We start from the raw sequence: 15,667 nt of genomic DNA, 5'->3' as shown, positions 1-15,667 counted from the left end.
TCAAATATTTTCAAAGTCCATTGACATATGGCTTTGAAACTTTGCACACTTGTTCACCATCATGACCCCAACCTGTAGACAGGAGGAGGTAACTCTATCAAGCATTTTGACAGAATTATGCCCCTTTTTCGACTTAGAATTTACGTTAAAGTTTTTGTAATAGTTCAAATATTTTCAAAGTCCATAGACATATGGCTTTGAAACTTTGCACACTTGTTCAACATCATGACCCCAACCTGTAGACAGCAGGAGGTAACTCAATTAAGCATTTTGACAGAATTATGCCCCTTTTTCGACTTAGAATTTACGTTAAAGTTTTTGTAATAGTTCAAATATTTTCAAAGTCCATTGACATATGGCTTTGAAACTTTGCACACTTGTTCAACATCATGACCCCAACCTGTAAACAGGAGGAGGTAACTCTATCAAGCATTTTGACAGAATTATGCCCCTTTTTCGACTTAGAATTTACGTTAAAGTTTTTGTAATAGTTCAAATATTTTCAAAGTCCATTGACATATGGCTTTGAAACTTTGCACACTTGTTCACCATCATGACCCCAACCTGTAAACAGGAGGAGGTAACTGTATTAGGCATTTTTTTTACTATCAAGCACTAAGAATAGTCGAGCATGCTGTCCTACCGACAGCTCTTGTTATGTTTTAAAAGCATGATAATATACATATATGATATTTCATGTAAGTGTGGTTACATCATAAATTATAACATACAGGATCTTTAAGTTATGAAATTCAGTATATGAAAATGCCTTTTGTGACAAATTTTGTTACAGTTACATTTATTATCACAAAGCAAAAATGATAAATTACTTACTGATTGTTTTAGGCCTATAATAATGCAGAATGGACAAATTTCTCATTTCCAATATTTTTGAAAACTTTAAGTAGTATTTCAGCATGCCCATTCACGCACTTCAGTGCGTAAATTACGCACAAAATTCTAGATGCACGCATAAAAATCGTAAGCAGGGGGTACATGCACGCAAAGTAAAATCGTCCGAATGAATGTTTGGGATAGCCTATGTACGCTTAATTTTGCCTGGGGACGCATCAAACGACCACAAATACACAAATACGTCAGCGCGTGTCAGTCTATAGGTAGGCGGTCCTATGCACATCGACCCGTGAAGGGATTAGCCAATCAGCAATAACACTTTCAATCATTATCACGCAATAGAGATCACACTAATGTATACACGCGCTGTACATGTAATAACAGATATAACACGAGGTGATAATTTAACATCTTTGATCAACAGTTGATTGGAAATTAGCAAATTTTACCGACAAAAGGATAAGAATATCAACTATTTACGCCACAAGTTTAAAGACTGTTTTCTCAAATTACAAATGAGTGTAATTTTGAATTATTCTCGAAATTTTCGGCACTTTCTAAGCAAAATTTTGCTTTCGTTTCATTCTTGCAAAAACGTTCTATAAGAGTTTTAATAATTTAACATATTGTGCCGAAATGCCAGGACAACTAACAAAAATACACATATGCTTTTCTTTGATCCGAAAATTGATCCCGAACATCGGCGATTTCATGTTCGCCGGAATTTCAGAAACCCTAAAATTTCGCAAAAATTTTCAGTTTCCAAGCCAAACATGAGAATGAATTGTTACTTTATTATTAAATCAGCATTAAATCTTTATATATCGATCTTCAATTTGCCCCCATTTTGAAGATATTTGCTAATATAATTGTCGATCGGATGAATCTAACACACTGTGTGAAGCTGTACACGATGTTCCTATTCATTCCGCTAAACGCTGCCTATATACATTTACGTTTTTTTTTTACAAATATAAACTATTTGTCTATAGAGTGGACTTATTTATCCAGAATAAAATTTGATTTGGTATAAAGGTGAAAAAAACAAACAAACAAAAAACGATTTCCATGTGTTGATGCATTAAAATGAAATAATTTCATGAAAAATATTAACAAAACAAAACAATAATTATACTATATTATACTACATTCAGAGATCTGCCGAGGACGCGATTTTGCGCCATTGGCGCTAAAAAAATGAGAATGGCGCAGGAAAATCGGCAGCAAAGGGCCATGGGCGCATCTAAAATCTGTGCCAGACTTATAAGAAAACAAAACTGTCTGCTGGGTTATTTAGTCATCCAGTCAAAACTGGTACCAACAGCAACATGTTACCCATGCTCCTGTAATTACGTATATTCTTGAGTTTATCCATTCCCCTATAGCTTTTGTCCATGTTATCTACTTACCGCATTTCTTCTCATAATCCCTTTCCCACACAGATACTCATTTCTACTACCGTAAATTTAATCCAATAAAACAAACAAACAAATTATACAACTACTTAATATTTAAAATGATTATCGGTAACTGAAAAAAAAGTGTTGCTATTTTAAGAAATGCTGTAAGTTACAGTATAATCTGACAGGTGTTCAACTTGATCAACCCTAAGGTCACTCAAGTTCACGCAAGTTTTGGCTGATGAAGTGTAAAAAAAGATGTATATTTGGTCATCAGAATGTTTGACAGGGTGATTAACCAATCAGAGAAACATTGTGCATGACTTTTTTCATTATCAAAAGGTCTGTCGGCAAATGTCTTTGATGTATGCTGTCTACACAGAGGCATACAAGGGGCAATAAAATTCGTCAATATACAGTGGTAAGGGACATTTGGTGCAAAGTAGGAACAATTAAATGGATAATGCACAATATAAGACATTACAAGTAAGAACCAGCAATTATGTGAATAAATTTGCATATCAAATTTTTGAGCAGCCATTTAAAAAATATTTTCATTTTTGCCTGCAATTAATATTAGTTAGAAAGTTACCATGTAGGCATAATTTTTAATTATTGGTAAAGTACTGAATTATAAGTGAACCACTTGTCATAAAATATGATTTAAGTTTTATTACCGGGGAAATTCAATTATCTACAAACTTTTTAACAGTTATTTTGGTCAATGTTTACTTATTTTCCCAAGGCCCATACTTTGGTAAAAATGGCCCATCATTTTCAGACCAAGTGGGCCCAGGGCCCAGTACTTTCAAATTCTTGGCAGATCTCTGTACATTTATATAAAATGTTCTTACAAACAAAAACATGTTTAAACTTATGTGTACCCCCAGATTTTGAAATGTACCCCCAATTTTCAATGACAGGGGGTACATGTACCCCTACATTTAAAATTGAGTGGGCATGCTGTATTTGTGAAGGATGTCAAAGTACTGATTGTGTTTGTATTGTATTGAGATTCCCAAATGGCAATTTTAGTGTGTGTTTTGTTCTTCTTTAATTATATTATATAGAATATAGCATTTATGCTGTCCAATCATGCTCTGCACTGTTATTCAGTCAGTGTATACATGTATTTTGAAATTAATCCTGAAAAAAAAGATGAATGGTCACAGGGATCGAAAAGTATTTATGAGTAGAGATAGAGACATTTCTAGTACCCTGCTGGTCTTGTCCAAATTGAATGATAGTCGAGTCCATTTAAGAAACTTAGCATGGTAAAAATTAAAGAGCAGATTATTATAATGGAGGAGATTATGACTATTGAGTAAGGTAGTGGAGCAGTTATGATGCTACCAACTTGACTGCGCATGTCTTCAGTAATGTACAGATGATGTTTGCTATACATGACCTCTGGAATTGGGCATATCTTTTAACTTTGTGTGGCTTTGTAGCTTAAAAGCATACACACAAGCAAACTCTATAATATAAATATGAAATATTTCTTGTCATTTAATAGGTTATATATACATCAATGGTTTAAAGTTACTGTTTTCATAATTTACACGTTTTTTCATATATTTCAGAATTTGATGAAATGCATTTACTACCTGAGCCGCTTTTTTCTATACCCACTGACAACACGTACATCATGAATATAGTTGGTACAGAAACTGGTAGAATATTTATGGCAGGAAAAGATGGATGTTTGTATGAACTAGCATATCAGGTAGGTTGTTGTAAAGAGACGATGTGGGAGGGCAGTGTTTAACGGAGATTGTGGGAGGGCAGTGTTTTAAGGGAGTTAGTGGGAGGGTAGTGTTTTAGGGGAGAAAGTGGGAAGCTAATATTTCTGAAAGACAGTGGGAGGACAGGAGGGCAGTGTTTGAGGTGAAAGTGGAAGGGCAGTGTTAATGGTTAATGGTGGAAAGCCAATATTTCTGAAAGACTATGGGAGGACAGCGTTTTAGTGAGATAGTTGGAGGGAAGTATTTAAGGGAGGTTTGATTTATTTATTTTGTATGCCGATTTAACATATTTTTAATCATTTCATAGCTCTTGATCCTCTATAATCTGCTTTCTCAGATAACTAACCAGTATTTACTAGTTTCTCCACAAGTAAATGACTGCTCATTACATATAAATTTTAAATCAGAGTTGAGAGACAAATGAGCATTAGACTCAATGTCCAAGATCATTTGCCACAAACAAGTTATGCATAGCCCAAGGATGGGACCAGCAGCAGGAGACCGGTGCTTAAGGATGATAATGGCATGGGTGAAAGTTTTCAGGATTATTCCTGATGTTCAGGATTTTCAGTCTCCTGAAAGCCTTCTATTTCCTATGTAAAACTATAGAAAAACTGCTAAATTCAGGAAATTTTCAGGATTTTTAATATTTCTAACTTTCACCCATGTAATGGAAGATCATTCTGTTACAGAAAATTGTCTTATTAGGTCAGATATCTTTATCTTTTATTTTGATGCTAGCATACGAAACATCAGTGATTCTCAGGGTGTTCATTATTAACAAATTGGTGATCCATATCATCGGTTGAAATGCAGTTAAAATAGGTTGTATTTTTAGCCTGCAGATTAAAATATCCCTTCTGAACCATGGTCAGATGGGTTGTTTTTGTTTGCACATCTGTTGCCTCAGATAAAAATGAAAAACCTGGGTCTTTCCTGAAATAATGCACAAAGGGGCACTGGAAATGTTCCTTTATCAGAAAAAGGTGGAAAGTCGCTATATGGCCTGTACTGTGTTGCTGCGAAGAAAAACCCTCCAAAAAAACCATCCCATTACTATTTTATATATTGCATTCCTTAGTCATCTTTCTATGATATTTCAGATTTATTTAGTATTTACAGAATTTCAACATTATGCTTATTTTAGGCTGATGATGGCTGGTTCAGCAGAAAATGTCGTAAAATCAACCATTCAACAAGTACCCTGTCTTTCTTGGTTCCTTCATTTCTAAATTTCTCATTTAGTGAAGAAGGTAAGATCATTCGTCCATACAACATTAGCTATGATTTGGTTATGTTCCTAACAGAACAAGTATTTTTTAGCTCGACTATTCGATAAGAATAAGTAGAGCTATTGCAGTCACCCGAGCGTCGGCGTCGGCGTAACCACTTATGTTAAAGTTTTTGTAATAGTTCAAATATTTTCAAAGTCCATTGACATATGGCTTTGAAACTTTGCACACTTGTTCACCATCATGACCCCAACCTGTAGACAGGAGGAGGTAACTCTATCAAGCATTTTGACAGAATTATGCCCCTTTTTCGACTTAGAATTTACGTTAAAGTTTTTGTAATAGTTCAAATATTTTCAAAGTCCATTGACATATGGCTTTGAAACTTTGCACACTTGTTCACCATCATGACCCCAACCTGTAGACAGGAGGAGGTAACTCTATCAAGCATTTTGACAGAATTATGCCCCTTTTTCGACTTAGAATTTACGTTAAAGTTTTTGTAATAGTTCAAATATTTTCAAAGTCCATTGACATATGGCTTTGAAACTTTGCACACTTGTTCACTATCATGACCCCAACCTGTAGACAGCAGGAGGTAACTCTATCAAGTATTTTGACAGAATTATGCCCCTTTTTCGACTTAGAATTTACGTTAAAGTTTTTGTAATAGTTCAAATATTTTCAAAGTCCATAGACATATGGCTTTGAAACTTTGCACACTTGTTCAACATCATGACCCAAACCTGTAGACAGCAGGAGGTAACTCTATTAAGCATTTTGACAGAATTATGCCCCTTTTTCGACTTAGAATTTACGTTAAATTTTTTGTAATAGTTCAAATATTTTCAAAGTCCATTGACATATGGCTTTGAAACTTTGAACACTTGTTCAACATCATGACCCCAACCTGTAAACAGGAGGAGGTAACTCTATCAAGCATTTTGACAGAATTATGCCCCTTTTTGTGTCGCCTTGAAAAGGTGACATATAGGGGTTACTTTTGTCGGCGGTGTCGGCGGCGGCGTCTGTGTCGGCGTCGTTGTCGGTGTCGTTGTCGGCGTCGTTGTCGGCGTCCCCTAAAGCTTGTCCGGAGCATAACTCAGTCACTATAAGTCTGATTGACTTCAAACTTGGTATGCATGCTTCTTTCAATAACCCGAAGTGCAGTGCACAAGAACTGGTACTCTGCAGTTCTTATTTTTTGAGTTATTGCCCTTTGTTAATTTTCATACTTTAATTTTGTCCAGGCCATTTCTCTTCAACTAAAAAAGCTATGGACTTGAAACTTCATAGGATGATAGATCTCATTATTAAGAAGTGCAGTGCACAAGAACCAGTACTCTGCACTTCCTAATTTTTGAGTTATTGCCCTTTGTTAATTTTCATACTTTATTTTTGTCCGGGCCATTTCTCCTAATGTATAAAAGCCATGGACTTTAAACTTCATAGGATGATAGGTCTCATTAAGAAGAAGTGCAGTGCACAAGAACTGGTACTCTGCATTTCTTATTTTTTGAGTTATTGCCCTTTGTTATTTTCATACTTTAATTTTGTCCGGGCCATTTCTCCTTAAGTATAAAAGCTATGGACTTGAAACTTCATAGGATGATAGATCTCATTATTAAGAAGTGCAGTGCACAAGAATCGGTACTCTGCATTTCTTAATTTTTGAGTTATGGCCCTTTGTTAATTTTCATACTTAATTTTTGTCCAGGCCATTTCTCCGAAAGTATAAAAGTTATGGACTTGAAACTTCATAGGATGATAGATCTCATTAAAAAGAAGTGCAGTGCATAAGAACTGATACTCTGCATTTCTTATTTTTGAGTTATTGCCCTTTGTTGATTTTCTTACTTTATTTTTGTCCTGGTCATTTCTACTCAAGTATGAAAGCTATGGAGTTGAAACATCATAGAATGATAGATCTTATTGATAAGAAGTGCAGTGTACAGAAACTGCTGCTCTGCACTTATTATTTTTTGAGTTATTGCCCTTTGTTATTTTTCATATTTCATTTTTGTCCTGGCCATTTCCCCTAAACTTCATTGTTCACAAGGCGACACATCCGACTCACGGAGTTCTAGTTCGACTTAGAATTTACGTTAAAGTTTTTGTAATAGTTCAAATATTTTCAAAGTCCATTGACATATGGCTTTGAAACTTTGCAAACTTGTTCACCATCATGACCCCAACCTGTAAACAGGAGGAGGTAACTGTATCAGGCATTTTTTTTACTATCAAGCACTAAGAATAGTCGAGCATGCTGTCCTACCGACAGCTCTTGTTACCCCTATTCTCTGACAAAAAGTGTGTGTTGAAACTTTAAAAAAAAAAAATTTGACTTTTTTGTTGGTGGATGAGGATACTGGCTATTAAAAGTAAAATGAAAAAGAAAGACTTCCAGTCAAACTTAAGTTTATGTAGATTGTAATATGAAGATTTTGTTTATATTATGAGGTGCATTAATTGCCAAAAAATGTAATTTATATTTGCAAATCAATACCTCCTCTCTTGGTAAAAGCAATTTAGCCTTGTAATGGTTAGGCACAAAATTTAATCAAATTTTGACAAACTATTAATTTATACATGATGGACGAGCAACAAATGGGAAATCTATTTTGTTTTCAGATCCACTAGTGCAGATCAGGGTAGATAACTCACGAAACATACTTTATTGTCGGACAGAGAAAGGTTGTCTTCAAGTTTATGATCTCGGACAGGATGGTAAAGGATTAAGCAAAACAGCTGCCATACCATTACAAAATATTGTACATAATGCCTCTCATGTAGCTAGGTAAGGCATTGCTTGTTTTACGAGTTCAAGATTGCATTGGCACCATTCATTTAAGTTTCTGATTGACTACAAAATATGTGCTATTTAAAAATTAAATAAAAAATACTTATTCACTATAATTATGCCATTTGCCATCAGGGCTAAAGATGGAAAAGGTAGATCATGTATATAGCAAATGAGTATGTTTAATATAAGAAACTGTAACAAGAGACCAAAAATAAACAGGTTTTAAGAAATAAAAATGATAGCATTTCTGAGGCATAATGGGCCTTTAAAAAAGAAATACAAAACAAACGTTATGGGCAAAAATTCTTTTTTTCAGAACAATAGACAGATCAAATTTCAAGCCCATTGTACATATATCTCCTATAGAGAAGCCAGAATCTAATAATGTACATCTAGTCGCAATAACACAAACAGGTGAGTCAATAGGTAATATTTACAACAACTTGTTCACATAGATAGCAGTGATCTTTTTCCTGTATTTTCAGTCAAGTAAAGGCTGTTTCCCCTATCCCAAAATAGGTATATTTTTCCCAAAAAAATGCGAAAAATTATCCCCTAAAATGCCCTGTGCACATTCTTCACAAGAGCAGCTGACTTACATCAGCTAGGAGAAAGAATCCTTTCCGTATAGAAAGCCTCTGCTGTGTACTATGCATGTTAAAAAATTGAACTAAAATTGAAAATTTTGTGTGGTTAAATTTCATGCTCAGTTGTTGGAATTTGATTTTTCCCTTTCTGATTTAACTCGCTATATTTTCCCCTTCAGAAAACCACAGGTTGTTTTGAAAATTGAAAAAAAAAATCACTCGATAGTGAAGCTGTGTTGCAATCCATCTTCCTTGTTAGGTTTGCCAGTTGATACCAGTTTTCACATTATTTCAGTCAACTTTCAAATGAGTTGATACTTCACTCTGCAACAGTAAATGAACTATCTTTTTTTACCCATAATTAACGTTCAAGTTCACCAGTTGAATATTTTGAACCAAGATAACTATTATAAGACATTGGTTGAAAACAAATTGTGAAAGCAAAAACTTGGTTCACACCCAGGACTTAAACATAAAAACAAAAGATCCATACTGTTCAGGTTTGAAGTTTAGCCATATTTATTATATATAGTTGGCTTAAAACAGTAATTGTTAATGCATGATTACCGTACTTATAACTCATACTCTTCTTTAATAATAACTTAAGAGAGACTTGTCCGTCTTTAAGTCCAGAATAAACCATTCATCAATGTTAGGGAATATTTTAACATATGTGCTGACTGAATAGCGTATTATGCAGACAATGTTCAGACAGTACTAGTATATTTACCATTAGGCCAAGTGTTAAACTCTGATTTTCAGGAGTAAGACTGTATTTTACAACAAATCCATTTGGCACGCTGAAGGATCGACCCAGCATGCTCACATTGGTTCATGTTCGACTCCCACCTGGGTTCCTCACATCTGCAGCGCCACAACGACCAAACAATGTTCATATGGCATACTATAAACAAGGTAAGCAATCTTGGGAATACCAGACTTGTGATATTCTGTGAATTGTGATTTTGTCATTTGGACATTTTCATTGGTTTAATTTGAATTTGTTGTCCGTTTTTGCAAAACAGTTAAATGCAAAAAAAAATGCAAAATAATCTTACAGCAGAAAAAAAAAAATTCATTTCATCTTAAATTCTTGGACTGACATATCCACTTAAACTGTAAATATTAGTGACCCACGATTTGTATTGATTATGCAGTGTATAATACTTTAATATAATTATCAAATTTATCAAATATTCACTTTATACTATGATGTTATGTTGAAAAATGTAAGGATAAGAATAAAGAGAAAAGCTAAAGAATTTATAAATTGCCATCTGAGACAGAGTGGGTTTCACCTAATCTAAATTATAAGTAATCTAGCACATGGACTTTTGCATTTTGATGATGTTACTTGGAAAGTTTTACTTCTGGGTTTTGGTTAACAGTTATTTTATCAAACCCTAAAGCTGTGATCAGTATATTTTGAAAAATTAAATTTTTAGACTTTTGCAGATTGCAATTTTACAGGAATTTTAAGATGAAATCATTATTATATAGTATTAATGTATGTAATATAAAGTATATTACATGAATGTTGACTAATATGTTGATGACTTCAGGTTGTATGATATTGTTGTCATCACAAGGTGAGAACAGAGATCTTATGTGGACAATTGGTAGCGACTCATTCCCTTTCCAGAATCAACTCATGGAATCTCATGTATGTAAATTTTCAGAAACAAATGCTGTTGCAATCCTCAAATTAATGGATTTTTGCAGACATCGACCTATATACATATATTTAGACTCCAGGGGATATTGCAGTACAAAAAATTATTGTGGATAATTTTAAAACATCATTTTGTCTTATGTTTTGAAGGTTTTTGAACTGAAAGTTTTGGTCGATTGACTTTTAAAAGTGACATGAATATTAAAGATTAGGAGCTAACTTTGTCAACAGTTAATGAAACATAAAGAGCTTTCATGAATATTGGTTATTAGACTACCATAAGTTGATAACTTTTGCCATATCTGATGTATTACAATGTATTATACTACTCAGGTGTCCTCCACAGCTAATAAGGTATCTGATTTTGAATCACTTTCACCCTACCACAATGGGTAAGAATTTTGCTGGGAACTATGAATTTTTATGTGAGTAAGCTATCAAGCTAGTTTATGGAAATGTGTAGGATTTACTCAAGCATGCACTTGTGTTTAATACAATTGTCTAAGTGGCATCTGCCAGTGATATTTTGAATTTCCCATATGACCTTTGCAGTAGTGATGTGATTTAAATTCATAGGATGAAAAATTATATGGAATTGCTCCATGTTTGGTATGTGAAATATAGCTCAGAAATATTGATTTAAGCCGTATGAACATTAAAATTATATTTTCAACTTTGCAGACGACACTAGGTATTGAAGGCAGAACATGGTCTATCAGTGAGGTTGAGTATGTTAAGCCTCAGTGTGAGCAGGGTCCGTTTGCTAGAGATCCCCCGGTTGTAGTCACGCAGCACGCCAAACCACCTAGAAAGTTTGTCATTCTAAGTGCACAGGTAACAACCCCTATGTTATCTTTGATATGTGAAATATACTTAATAAATTAAAATATGCTTAAAATTTTTATTCGAATTTAATTATTAGGCCTCCATAAAATGGACACATGGCATCTGTGGTATAGTGGTTGAGATTTGTGACTTTTAATCATTTGTGCCCAGAGGTTGTAATCATGCTGCTCACTTTCTTCCATAAGAAATAGAAATAGGAAGCTATCGAGCTACATTTGAGCCGCGTCATGACAAAACCAACATAATGGGTTTGCTACCAGCATGGATCCAGACCAGCCTGCGCATCCGCGCAGTCTGATCAGGATCCATGCTGTTCGCTTACAAACCCTTTAAGAAGTAGAGAAACTGATAGCGAACAGCATGGATCCTGATCAGACTGCGCGGATGCTCAGGCTGGTCTGGATCCATGCTGGTCGCAATCGCACTATGTTGGTTTTGTCATGACAAGGCTCATGTAGCTTATAGAAGATATTCTACTCTGGAATCTTCCTGTGCCTGAAGAAAAACTCGTAAGAATACCTTCATCCTTTAAAGCTGGAACGTCACCATTTGACCTTTACAGTGTCACATTGACTTAAAACTGGTGTTAAAAAAAACAACAAAAGATCTGAAACTTGGAGTCATTGTCAGACTAACAATTTTATAGACATAGATATTTGCATGACAAAAAGTAGCAAAGAGGGAAAAAAATAAAAACAAATGTGTATACAGTATAATTCACTTTCAGAAGTCATTGATTAATGTTACTTTTTCATTTGGATTTCATGGAGTCCCCTTTTACCTGACAAAATGGTTTTGTTTATATACTAGGGAAGTCACATTATGAGTAAATTACGACCAGTAGATCAACTCAGACAACTACTGATAGATTGTCAGGGACCTGATGCTGATGAAGTCAAAGCTTTCTTCAGATTACATAAGGTGAGTCGGACAAAGATTCTAGTCGAAATCTTATACAATCATTTCACAAGATATTGCTTGTTGGTCAGAGTAAAAGTCTATCCTTAAAATCCTTATGTTTTTTATGGCTGAGTTGTTAGGTAGAGATAAAAAAAAATCTTTGGGTGTGAAGTCACATACATATATCTTGATTTACTGTCTTAGTGATATTTTGAAGACAAAGTATACTCATTTCAACAAAACATTTAAAAAATTTTGATCCTTTTTGTGTTTATTCACATACATATATGATATTGCATAATACTAAGTAAATATCAGGGTTCACATTTGATACTGGCCCTGACTATCATAAATTTCTTTAATGAACTTGGTCTGCACTGGCAGCATGGGTAAAATTGGTTTACCACCACAAGGCTAATTGTTAGTTATGTTAATAAATAAATGGCTTTGCAGTACATATATATATAATAGTTATAAAGATTTGTGACAGGTTTTATGGCCTCTTGTAAATGGTGGTTTGCATATATGACCCATGTCAGTATTTACTTCATAAATTGACTTCAGCCATGTATATGGTTTATATCAACATCATGATTATCCAATAAAAAGTGACGTTACAAACATGCATTATTATAATTGTTGTTTCAGATTGAACAAGCTTGTGCTACATGTCTAATTTTGGCATGTGCGAGACTAGCCACAGACCAGCAGGTTGCAGACTGGGCCAAGATGGCTTTCTTCTTGTACGGTGGTGAGGCAAAATACACATTTGGAGCTGGCCAGGATAGACCTATGAAGCTAATGCCTAGTGATATTGGCCCTTCTGGTAAATGTTTGAAGTTTTATCAAGATAATGTGAAATTGTTATTGACACTTTTTGACCAGCTTTTGTTAGATATGGATAATATGAATCAGACTTATACAGGTGCTGAAAATTGTTAAAGTGAATTGGTCTATAACGGAATGTCTATAATACCATAGATAATTATAATGGTGTTGAGAGTATTTAGTAACATACATGACAACAAACCACAAAAAGAATTATATATTGATGTTGCTGGTAAGTGTGAGACACATGATACAATTTTACATATCTATATATAAGCAAACTTATTTGTTATCCCTAATCCCTTTTATACTTGATTAATGAAATAATCATTAAAACATTTTGGCCATAAAAACTTGCATAGATTCTCATTGAATATGTGTACATATATACTGTAGATGGTGGTGGTGGATTTGGTATGAGTCAATCAATGTACACTCCAGGTCCTGTACAACATCAACAACAGCAGAATATGTCTGCATTCCCAACTCCCATGCCAGGTAATATGTAACAGAAATTGTTAATTTTTATTGTTGAAATACTAACATCACTCTTTTAAATTGATATTTTATTTGCAAGAGATTAGTACTTGCAAAGATAATTTGATTGTTGGGCAAGCAAAATATAAATATTTAGACCTTTATAAAGTTTTCATGACAGTCAGGAAAGGTTTTTGTTTTAAGATGACTTAAGAAGTCTTAACATTGGTAAAGCTTAGATATCTAATCACGTTAGATTAATCATAAAAAGTTGATAGTTTCAAAGTCAAAAGCATGTCCAGTATACAAATTTTCACTCACCATTTACACTTGGACGGGTATAATGTTACTTTAAACCATACTGAAACTTAAATAAAAATATCTCGAAAGATAAATAATGACTGTTTTGTGTGATTTAGGAATGCATCCTAACCAGGCGTCTACGCCGATGCAGTTTGATAATCAACCGATGTACCATCAGCAATCAGATGGTCTGCCGCGGTTTATGAAGAATATCAGCTTCTCAGGAAAACACAATGGAATCTGCCTGTACCTAGCCAGAATACTCAGGTATGATAAAATGCCTAAATTTGCATGGAAAAATATATAGCATTTATAGTTACAAAAGTCCAGATTTTTAATGTGAATTTATAAACAATGGTATAGCAATATGTATGTAACAAAGGAATAAGGTCAATAGGGAGAGCATTGGATTTGTACTAAGATGGTTGCTGGTTTGATCCAAGCGAGGTGAAATTTCTACTTGACAGTTGATATGGGACATTTAGGTTACTCACCTCTGATTAAAAAGTCATCATAGATTAATAGGTGTTCACTTGGGAAGAAATTGGTAATTACTGGTTAGTTATCCATGAAAGACAGTTAGGTGGATTGACTGCCAAGATATTACCAAAATGTGTTAAAATTGGTGTACATACAAAACCTCCTTGGCCGAGGGGTTAGAGTCTATGACTTCTAATCCAGTTACCTCTCTGGCGTGGGTTCGATCCCTAGGAGATGCTTTGGTAGTTTAGCACGGAGGAAGGTAGTCTAGTACTGGTGTAACTCTCCAGGAACGATGGTTAGGAAACTACCCACCTATATGACTGAAATACTGTTGGGAAAAGGCATAAAATGAAACAAACAAACAGACAAACAAAAATAATATTTTATTTACAGACCTATATGGGACATGATGGTAACAAAGGAATATTCTTGTCAAACACCAGAGGGATCTATTAACTACGTAAGTAAAGAAAATTTTGCAGAAAATAAAACTTTTAATAAAGTGCGAGAATGGTCTGTTTATCATAAAAATATGAAAAAAATAAGATTGGTTTCAGCTTTATTTACAATAAGAACATTGAGATGCATGTGAAGGAGGTAAATATTACACATCACAGTACATTTGCAGGAAATGGAAACAAAGTTGGTGAAAAATCATTACAGTTAAAAATAAAATAACTTTAATGTCTTTTCAGAACCAGTAGCATGATCTTTACTTAAGGTTTAATATAAAAAGTATTATAAGCTTAATTTGTGATTGACTCCCTTTAGATTTTACAGAATTTATTTTAGTTTGGTTGTGTAGGAAGCTATAACCTTCTAGACATGTTTTCGAATCTGTCCCTACAACAAACAAGTACTGAGCAATGAGGAAAGTATGTCCTTTGATTGATTGGCAATGGGTTCATTCACTGGACCTTCCTAAAACGGACATAAATCGTTTGGTATCTGATATGGTTGTCAGAAATTATGACAATAAAACATTTCAGATAAAAAATGGCATAAAATGGCCTTTGACAAAAATACTTTCAAGAGTGTCATAAAAGCAGCAAAAAGTGTATTTGTTGTGATTATTGATTTTAGTAATTATATAGTTTGAAAGTACTGAAGATTATATTTCAGGTGACTTGTAATTTTCCCAGTGATGACCTCGGCTTTGTGTTGGAAAATGTACGAGAGCTGTCTGACTTTGTTGACTTTAACTCAAAATTTGATATGGGACCAACAGATACAGGGTAGAGTAGTCATATTAATTTTGTAACAATTTAACATGATGATGAATGAAATGGTGTGGTAAATGAAACATTTTAGACTTATACAGTTGCCTTTTTTTGAGCATTTGAAATTTATCTAGTCAATCTGAAACATTTAAATAGATGATTTTACCTGAATGACCAAATTATACTGAGAGAAAAAAAAGGCACAAAAGAAAACATAATATTATTGATAATTTGTATAATTAAGAAGCTAATATGTGTCCATTTATATGTGGGCTGATTTGTGTATTTATAGTACATGAGGATTGGCTCTGTAACA

At 34.0% G+C, this 15,667-nt stretch overlaps 1 protein-coding gene across 1 annotated transcript in view; it reads left to right on the top strand.

The window, feature by feature from the left end:
• Positions 1 to 3,838: 3,838 nt before the first annotated feature.
• The window catches only part of LOC132750991 (nuclear pore complex protein Nup155-like), a gene marked incomplete at both ends in the record, with an annotated part of 28,790 nt that continues 16,961 nt past the window's right edge, over positions 3,839 to 15,667 (top strand). Inside the window, 13 exon segments of the mRNA XM_060741090.1 lie at positions 3,839 to 3,981; positions 5,148 to 5,253; positions 7,864 to 8,029; positions 8,352 to 8,449; positions 9,385 to 9,537; positions 10,185 to 10,285; positions 10,976 to 11,128; positions 11,951 to 12,061; positions 12,689 to 12,866; positions 13,265 to 13,366; positions 13,765 to 13,915; positions 14,525 to 14,591; positions 15,254 to 15,366. Of these exon segments, the coding sequence (XP_060597073.1) occupies positions 3,839 to 3,981; positions 5,148 to 5,253; positions 7,864 to 8,029; positions 8,352 to 8,449; positions 9,385 to 9,537; positions 10,185 to 10,285; positions 10,976 to 11,128; positions 11,951 to 12,061; positions 12,689 to 12,866; positions 13,265 to 13,366; positions 13,765 to 13,915; positions 14,525 to 14,591; positions 15,254 to 15,366 (1,642 nt within the window).

Source organism: Ruditapes philippinarum, unplaced genomic scaffold (assembly GCF_026571515.1).
Source record: "Ruditapes philippinarum isolate M1 unplaced genomic scaffold, ASM2657151v2 ctg3140_1_1_1_1, whole genome shotgun sequence".
Lineage (NCBI taxonomy): Eukaryota > Metazoa > Mollusca > Bivalvia > Venerida > Veneridae > Ruditapes > Ruditapes philippinarum.
This window is presented reverse-complemented; position numbering and strand designations above follow the sequence as displayed.